The sequence below is a fragment of the Propithecus coquereli genome, unplaced genomic scaffold (genome assembly GCF_000956105.1).
Source record: "Propithecus coquereli isolate 6110/MARCELLA unplaced genomic scaffold, Pcoq_1.0 Scaffold44, whole genome shotgun sequence".
Classification (NCBI taxonomy): Eukaryota; Metazoa; Chordata; class Mammalia; order Primates; family Indriidae; genus Propithecus; species Propithecus coquereli.
Window position 1 is genome coordinate 13,872,689 of NW_012150174.1, and position 9,230 is coordinate 13,881,918.

Below are 9,230 nucleotides of genomic sequence, written 5' to 3' on the forward strand. Positions count from 1 at the left end.
CTAGCATTTATAAATAGTATGAATTTTTAAATTTTCAGTGTCCATATGTTTATTGCTAGTACACGAAACTACAATTGATTTTGTATATTTATTTTGCTTTCTATAACTTTATTGAACTTATTAATTTTAGAAAGTTTTAATTTTTTTGGTAGGTCCTTGATATTTTCTATGTAGACAATCATGACATCTTCAAATAAGAAGACTTTAATTGCTTCATTTCTAATTTTGTGTCTTTTCTTTTATTATCCTGCTTTATTGGACTGCTAAAATTTCCAGCATTGTGTTATAAAAAGAGTGGTGAGATGAAATACCTTTGTCTTGTTTCCAATCTTAGACACAAAACATTCCATCTTTCAACATTAAGTACAATATTAGCTACAGGCATTTTGTAAATATTCTTTAATCAAGTTGAGAAAGTTCCTCTCGATTTCTATTTTTGGGTGACTCTTATGTTTTAATCAATAATGGGTATTAAACTTTGTCAAATGCATTTTTTACATCAATAGATGATCATATAATTTTATTTATAAGTCTGCTAATATGGTAGATTACATTGATTACTGAATACTGAACCAGCCTTGCATCCCTGAAATAAACCTGACTTGGCATAATGTATAATTTTAAAAAATATTTTTGAATTCTACTTCTTCATATTTTGTTAGAGATATTTGCATTTCTATTGGGAGAAATATTTTTGCATCTATATTGGTGAGAGTTTGTGGGTTTTGTTGTTGTTCTGTCTTTATCTGTCTTTTTTTATATTTCAGAATATTATGGGGGTACAAGCATTTTGATTACATGGTTTGCTTTTGTTTGGTTTGAGTCAAAGTTATACATGTGCCCATCATCAAGGTAGCATGTGCTGTACCCTTTAGGTGTAAATTTACCTGTCCCCTCTTCCCTCCTCCCACCTACTTGATGTCTGTTGAGTTTTACTACCATATGTGCACAGGGATGTTGATTGATTAGTTCCAATTTAATAGTGAGTACATGTGATGTTTGCTTTTCCTTTCTTGTGATACTTTGCTTAGTATCTCTAGTTCCATCCAGGTTGTTACAAAAGGTATTAGTTCACCATTTTTTTTATGTCTACATAGTACTCCATAGTATACATATACCACATTTTATTAATCCATTGGAGTATTGATGGGAACTTGGGTTGATTCCATATCTTTGCAATTGTGAATTGTGCTACATTAAACATTAACATGCAGAAGTCTTTTTCATAAAGTGACTTCTTTTTCTTTGTGTAAATACCCAATAGTGGTATTGCTAGGTTAAATGGTAGGTCAACTCTTAGTTCTTTGAGGAATTGCCATACTGTTTTCATAGAGGTTGTACTAATTTGCAGTCCTACCAACAGTGTACAAGCCTTCCTTTCTCTCTGTATCCATGCCAGCATCTATTCTTTTAGGACTTTTTAACAAAGGTCATTCACACTGGGGTAAGGTGATATATCATTGTGGTTTTAATTTGCATTTCCCTGATGATTAATGATGCTGAGCATTGTTTCATATGATTGCTGGCCATTTCTCTATCTTCTTATGGAAAGCCTCTATTCATGTCTTTTGCCCGCTTTTTAATGGGGTTGTTTTTTTCTTGCTGATTTGCTTGAGTTCTTTGTAGATCCTGGATATTAGCCCTTTATTGAATGTAGAGTTTGCAAATATTTTTTCCCATTCTGTAGGTTGTCTTTTTGCTCTGTTGATTATTTCCTTTGCTGTGCAGAGGCTTTTTAGTTTAATCAGGTCCCATTTATTTATTTTTGTTGTTTCTGTAATTGCCTTTGGGATCTTCTTCATAAATTTTTTGCCTAGGCCAATATCTAGAAGAGTTTTTCCAACATTTTCTTCTAGAATTCTTATGGTTTCATGTATTAGATTTAAGACTTTTATCCATCTTGAATTAATTTTTGTGAGTGGTGAGAGATATGGATCTTGTTTCAATCTTCTACATGTGGCTATCCGATTTTCCCAGCACCGTTTATTGAATAGGTATTCTTTTCCCCAGTGTATATTGCTGTCTACTATGTCAAAGATCAAATGGCAGTATGTGGGTGGTTTCATACCCGAGTTCTTTGTTCTGTTCCATTGATCTATGTCTCCATTTTTGTGTCAGTACCATGCTGTTTTGGTTACTATAGCCTTATATGATAGTTTAAAGTCTGGTAGAGTGATGCCTCCAGATTCATTCCTTTTGTTTAAGGTTGCTCTGGCTATTCAGGCTCTGTTCTGGTTCCAAACAAGGTATAGAATTATTTTTTTTAGATATGGAAAAAATGATGTTGGTATTTTGATGGGGATTGCATTGAATCTGTAAATCACTTTGGGTAGTATGGACATTTTAACAACTCCTGTTGTTCCTACCAGGCTTTTCAACATTTTTGACAGAAATTTTCCTAAGTAAATAAATTCTTTCTTATTCTCCATGTTCTTATGTCTCATGTTCTGGTCCTCTTGATTAATTACTCTCAATTTCCAACCCCTGGCTTCTTCCAGTACACACTGTTTCATTCTTACAGCTCATTCATAATGTAATCATAGTGGATTTAACTTTAATTACCAGCCTGGTGGTCTGGAGAGTGCAGTAACCATAACCTTGTATGGGGGAAACTTCTTCATTACATTCCTGAATAAGGGTAGTGTTAGCTCTCACAATATAAATGAAGGTATGGTCCAGTTTATAAATGAAATCCTCGGGAGCATCCTTCCAGATATCTATATTCCATGTTTCATAGTCCCAGATTTTCTAAACCAGTGTGGATACTTTACTATCACAGAATTTTCTTATTGATTATTAAAGAACTATTGAGTTTTGAGGCTGAATTTTCATACTCAAGTTTACTTCTCCACTATGTAACACTTTGTACTTCAAAGAGTCTCTATGCAAGCTTTGCAATTTATCACACTTAACTTTACTAATTATTAACTTCCTTCTTTTTCCTCATCATTGTTCCACGTGGTTTCAATACAACATGGTAATAATCAATCAACTCCACTGTCCTTCTACCCATTGCCCACCCCCAGTGCCTTCTTTCAAATGCCTGGAGTGATTGCACTGGTAAGGGCATCTCCTTCCACAGGGACGTTTTCCCACATCACCATTGGTGAAATCTTCAGCAGTTGGGTCACCACTTGTGCTAGGGACTGACTGTGCCTTACATTGCATCATTCCACTCCCATTACGACCTGTGTTGGTTTTCATTAAGAATTGGACAACTAGACAGGATCGGTCATCCAATACATTTATTGGGAAAAACACCTGGAAAATTCAAAGGCTCAGGAGGCTGTAGAAGGTGAAGAGAGCTGTTAGACCTTGATGCAGCTCTGATATCTGTGAAATGAGAGAGAGATTTCACAAGAAATGCATCAGCTCTCAGTGCAGCTCTAAGAAAGTCTCAGGCAGGACGTGGGGAGGCCCCACACTTAGGTTGACCATTAAAGGAGTTTCATTTTTGGCCAGAATGTCTTACCTCTAGCTCAAGTTGTCTTGCTCTTCCAGTCATTGGCAGGGGCAACTAAGGAAAGCATGATCTTTGTGTGAATGCCAAGGCATATTCAAAGGTGCAGAAGCCAGGGGCTTTCAGTAAACCATGCTACCCATATCAGTTCTCTTGAAGGGACTTGCGAGAAGGGCAAGTCCATGGCCACCACAAAAGAAAGAAAACACCAGATAATCCCAAATAGAGAATTAAAAAAAAAAAAAAAAAGCCTGCCATATACTCCTAAGAAACATCAATATTTGCAACAAGAGTCATGAACCTATGTTATATAAAGCAAATTATGTCAGACACTGAAAGACAAATACTGCATGATCTGATTCATATGCGAAATCTTAAAAAAAAAAAAAAGGAAAGGAGGAAAAGAAAAGAAAAACTAGAACTCATAGTAACAGAGTATAATGGTGGTTACCAGGAGTGGAGGGATGAGGGGAAAAGAAAGATATTGATGATAGGGTACAAATTTTCAACTTGTAACTTTTTAGATGAGTAAAGTCCTGGAGACCTAATGTATAGCACAGTGACTACAGTTAAGGTATTGTGAATTTGAAATTTGCTACAAAGTAGATCTCCAGTTCTCTCATCACACACAGAAAAACAAAAATGCAAGTTGATAGATATGTTAATTAGTTTGTGGTAATCATTTCACAATAAAGGCATATTAGAACATCATATGCACCCTTTAAATATGCACAATTTTTATTTATCCATCCTACCTCATAAAGCTGGAAAAAAATCAAGATTAAAAAATGTGAGGAAATGCCCCATATTAAAATAAAGACACATGACAATCAAATGAAATATTTGATCTTGAGTTGGATCCCAAACATGAAAATAATTGCCATAAAAGACAATATAGAGTTGTTTGTACTAAATTTAAATATGGACTATGAATTAGATTACAGTAAAGTATCGACATTTCCCTGATGTTATTGATAGTTTTGCATTTGCATAAATCATAATGTTTATTCTTAGAAAATACACACTAAAGTATTGAAAAGTAAACAGGCACAGTGCCTGCAACTCACTTTCAAATGGCAAAGAAAAATAACATATAAATACATATACAAACATACATATGAAAAGAAAGAGAAATTATAAAATAAATGCAGCAAAATGTAAAAATTTTGTGTATTTCGAAAGAATGTACAGAATGTCTTGCTCCACTCTTGCAACATTTAGGTAAACTTGAAATTATATCAGAATAAAAACTTACTTTACATTTTGTTTCAGATATTTAGCAGGCAATAAATTACTTAACAGGTTATGCTATGTTATTTATTTATTTTTTGCATTCAGTCTTACCTGTAAAATTTGTCAGATCTAAAATTGTATTATTTCTTTATTCTAAATAAATGTTCATATTGTGGTTATATTGTATTTTTTTTTAAAAAAAAGAACTCTTCAATTTTAATGTGCTTCAAACCCTAGAAAACCTGGATCTAAACCTAGCCACATGCTTAGAGATAAACAGGCCCACATAAAGAAAAAATGATGACAATTCTCATTTTCTTTCTCTCTCTCTGTGTGTCTCAATCTCTCTCTCTCTCACTCTCTAACACACATACACACATACACACACACACACACACACACACACACACACACACAGTAGACAATACATATGTAGCTCAATGGGACAGGAAATACTTCTTGTGGAATTCAAATTTCTGAATCAAGAAAACCAGTTTCACTTTCTCCCTGGCTTCTGTGATAATCTTCTACATCCTTGTATGAAGTTATACACTTTTGACTGATATTGGTTTAAATGAGATTACATTCCTTAAACCAGAAGAATCCTCTTGGTTTCTATACTCAAGACTCTATAGTTATATAGTAAACTGCTCTTCAATTTAAATCTTCAATGAATACTTCAGTTCCTTTTGCCTGATTTTCTTTTCTGTGAAGGAATACAGGGGCTACTTTGGAAATCCTTGGTCTGTATTCCTTCTCTCTTCTCATAACATTTTATCTTCATTTCCTTCGTGCTTTGAAATTTTTTTTTTTTTTTTTTGTGGAGGGTGGTTGGACATTTCCCTTCCTTTCTTACTAGCTTTGTTTTATTAAGTGGCTCTTGCATAAATTCCTGACATTTCAATTCTGCTGGATTGTAATGTGTAAGTTATTTTTTCTGGAATCACATGCCATCTCTACTTTGTTTCACTGAACTTCCCATTTATCATGATAATTCTTAGATAATAGAAATATGAGACACATATCTTTATTCACAATATCAAACATGTATTTTCTTAAATTATCTATATGTCCTGGAATAAATTGTTCTTAAGGAAAGTGGTTTTATGAATCCATAGGATATTGGGGTTTTTCCCTTTATCAAAATCTAAATAAAATCAAATACATACATGTTTGTGTGCAAAGCCAGACTAATAAGGAAGGTACTCCACATTATTTTCAACATAGTTGAGAACTGATGGACCTTATCCTTTATATCTAACTGAAGGGCAAGTGACAGCACACAATATGTAAAAAATTTTATATCATCTGATATGCATCTAGGCCAAATTAATATTCATATTTAAGAGGTATCTTATAAAATATCTCATCTAGTTAATGACACACTTTGAGCATGACTCCAGTGGAAAGCAGCCTGAATCAAATTGAAATACACTGCAATAGTAGGTTAAGCCTTATTGTTGTTCATTGGTCTTGAGATCATGAAAAAGAGAACAAAACCTTTAGGGTAGGGTTTTCACTGGGATAAAAATCTCACATCAGCCTTATGTCTTACAGGTTTATTTCTGATCCGCTAAAGATCTTCTCACCTGTTCAAGCTGCCTACATTCTTGCATAGCTGTAGTAGTAGTAGTAGCACAAGAGTACGTGTAGCAGAAGTGCTGATGGTATAAATAAAAATGGTGAGTCAGTCAGGGTCTCAGCAAAAAACAAAAGGTACATGCAATGTGAGTTCCAGGATAATTTAATGAAGTTGCTATTAACTGAGTGGTAGGTGGGGTTAAGGACACAAAAATGGATATTAAAAAAATGACAGATGCTGGGTCTGGAGAGAATAATATCAAAATGCCTTTATCTCCCTCTTGGCCTGAAGGGGAAAGGGAAGAAAAACATTTCACTGAATAGCCATAAGAGCTACAGCTACAACAGACGAGTTGATTGAGAAGTGTTATCAGGAACATATTTAGTCAGAACACTGATGGCAGAGCAGGGGCTGGAAGTGGAAGAATAAATGGCACGAATTATTTTTCCTTTGCAGTATAATCTTCTGTTGGTGCATCCCATTGGCTTAATTCAACTGAATGCCCCAAAATAAAGAAACCTGGGCTCATAATATATGAAGATCAGTCCTCCAGGGTACACAGCAGGGCAGAAAGGGCAGGGAGCACACCTACCAAGGCAGATAGAACATGCAGGAGATCCTTGTGTTATATATATCTTTTGAGTTCCATTTGTCCAAGTGTGGTCATTTCCTCAGATTCTACTGAAAACCCCAGCACAGTATGATTTGACTTTGCTCATTTGTAGTGTTTTTTTTCCAGCTTCTGCATTCTGTATTACCGGAGTGATGCTTGTTCAGGCAGACTGACTTTGCTCCCAAGTTACAGCAAACAATGTGCAAGCATGATGTGTAATTCATGCCCCAATCACTTATTTCTTTGGTTGAGTAGGCGTATGTATGTATATGTGTGTTTGTGATTATAGTCATTTTTATTTTAAGGATAGATAAAAACACAAATAATTAGTTTTGGTTTTTTATACTTAGATTTGTTTGATAGAAAATATTTCCTTATTCTCATAAATATTTACATATTTAGCTCTTGCCAATACTTGGAGTTGCTGTGAATGTTTTCTCTTTCCTTTTCCTTTCAGAAGTATTCAAAATTTTTTACATATAAATATGAACATGAGTCTCAAAGGCATTAATTGATTTCTACATTCTCTTTCAAATTCTACTATCCTGTTTAGAAAAAGCTAAAGTTCATGTACATGATAGAGAAGTGTTTTATTTCTTTTGTAAACCCAAACAAAGCACTTTTTGAAAGCCGGCCCTAAGTTCTCTGGTCCTAAGTGCATAAACTATAGGGTTTAGGGAAGGGGGGATGATGTTGTGCAGCACATTGAGTAGAACTGGAATCAGAGTAGTTTTTGTCTCTGCCAGGTGACTTACTGAAATCACTACAACAACAGTGTAGAAGAAGAGGATGAGGATGAGATGGGAGCTACAAGTGCTCAGAGCCTTGGATGCAGCTTCGGCCGAGTTCAGTCTAAGCACAGACCGCAGAATCAAAGTATATGACAGTATAATGAGACTAAGATCACTCCCCATTCCAAGCCATGCCAGAACCAACTGGCAAATGCTGTTTGGCCTCCTGTCATCACAAGCCAGGCTTGTGACCCCAAGGTTAGAGCACAGACAATGCTCAATTTCATTCCTGGAGCAATAATTACGTTGAGCAGCAAGTACAGGCACTGGAACGACAAACAAGCCATTTCTAAGCACCATGAACAGGGTAGCTTTTAAGATTAAGGAATTGGTGACAATCGATGGGTAGCGAAGAGGGTGACAAATAGCCACATATCTGTCAAAAGCCATGCAGAGGAAGATACCAGACTCCATGCCAACAAAGCAGTGAATGGCATAAATCTGAGCAAAGCACTCAGGGAGGCTGATGACCTTGGCATCAAACCAGAAGATGGCCAGGATCTTGGGCATGATGGTGGTGGCCAGGCCCATGTCCACCACAGAGAGGATGCCTAGGAAAAGGTACATGGGCTGCTGCAGACAAGGGTCCTGGCAGATGGTGAAGAGGATGAGAATATTCGCCCCGATTGCTGAGAGATAGAGTAGTGCCAGTGGCAAGGCTAGCCAGTGTTGCCAGCTGTGAATGCCTGGGAATCCCAGCAGGATGAATTCAGAGACCTGGGATTTGGAGCTATTGGAGACTTTGAGAGATGCAGACATGTTTTCCTATGAGAAAAAAATGTTTTTCAAAGTTGCTTTCTCTGAGCATAATCGTCATTAAATATTGTTTTGAAACTGTCATCATATATCATAGTTTGGTGCTATATGTGGCAGTCCATCTCTTATAGTGATTTAAGATAAATTTTAAGGAAGTTCTAAGGTTTTAGAAGCAGAAAGAAAACTTAAAAGTCACAGTTATCGGTGTTGACTATCCAGGGAAATTTGATCATGAATCTGAAATCTCTATTCGTATTGTCCTCAGGTATCCCACCACACAAACATGATTCTAGTTTTTGCTAAATGTTTATTTATAGCTTCACAAATTTCATGGAATCCAGTGAATGTCTTTTTTTCTTCATATTTATTTCAGTGTTCGTTGGATTAGGTGTGTATTAACTTATAACTTAATGTTTTAGACTTTGAAATTATGGAAAAGGAATCTGTTATTGCAACATTCCACATCAATGTGCATATCTATTAATGTTTTGTATAACCTGCCAAAAATTTGTTTTCACGAACTTTTAAAAATGTGCAGAAATAAACCATGTTGAAGATTGGCGGATAGACTTTTCTTGATATTCTACTGTGTGTGCACTTCTGAAAAGGATGCAAAAGTGTAACTTAAAAGGAATTTAGTGATCACGGCTGAATTTTTCAATTTAAGGAGTCATAATGGAGACATATTTAGTAAGTTTTTTATAGTCGAATCTTAGAGAACCTAGAAGGACATATAAATACAGGATTTAAGTACAATAATAATTTTCTTATTATTGTGGTAAGAACATAATATTA

At 35.3% G+C, this 9,230-nt stretch overlaps 1 protein-coding gene across 1 annotated transcript; it reads right to left on the reverse strand.

Annotated features, from left to right (window-relative positions):
- Positions 1–7,478: 7,478 nt before the first annotated feature.
- On the reverse strand, positions 7,479–8,438 carry LOC105818361 (olfactory receptor 56B1-like). The gene has a single exon (XM_012654322.1). The coding sequence runs from the start codon at positions 8,436–8,438 to the stop codon at positions 7,479–7,481; it is 960 nt and encodes a 319-aa protein (XP_012509776.1).
- Positions 8,439–9,230: the final 792 nt, after the last annotated feature.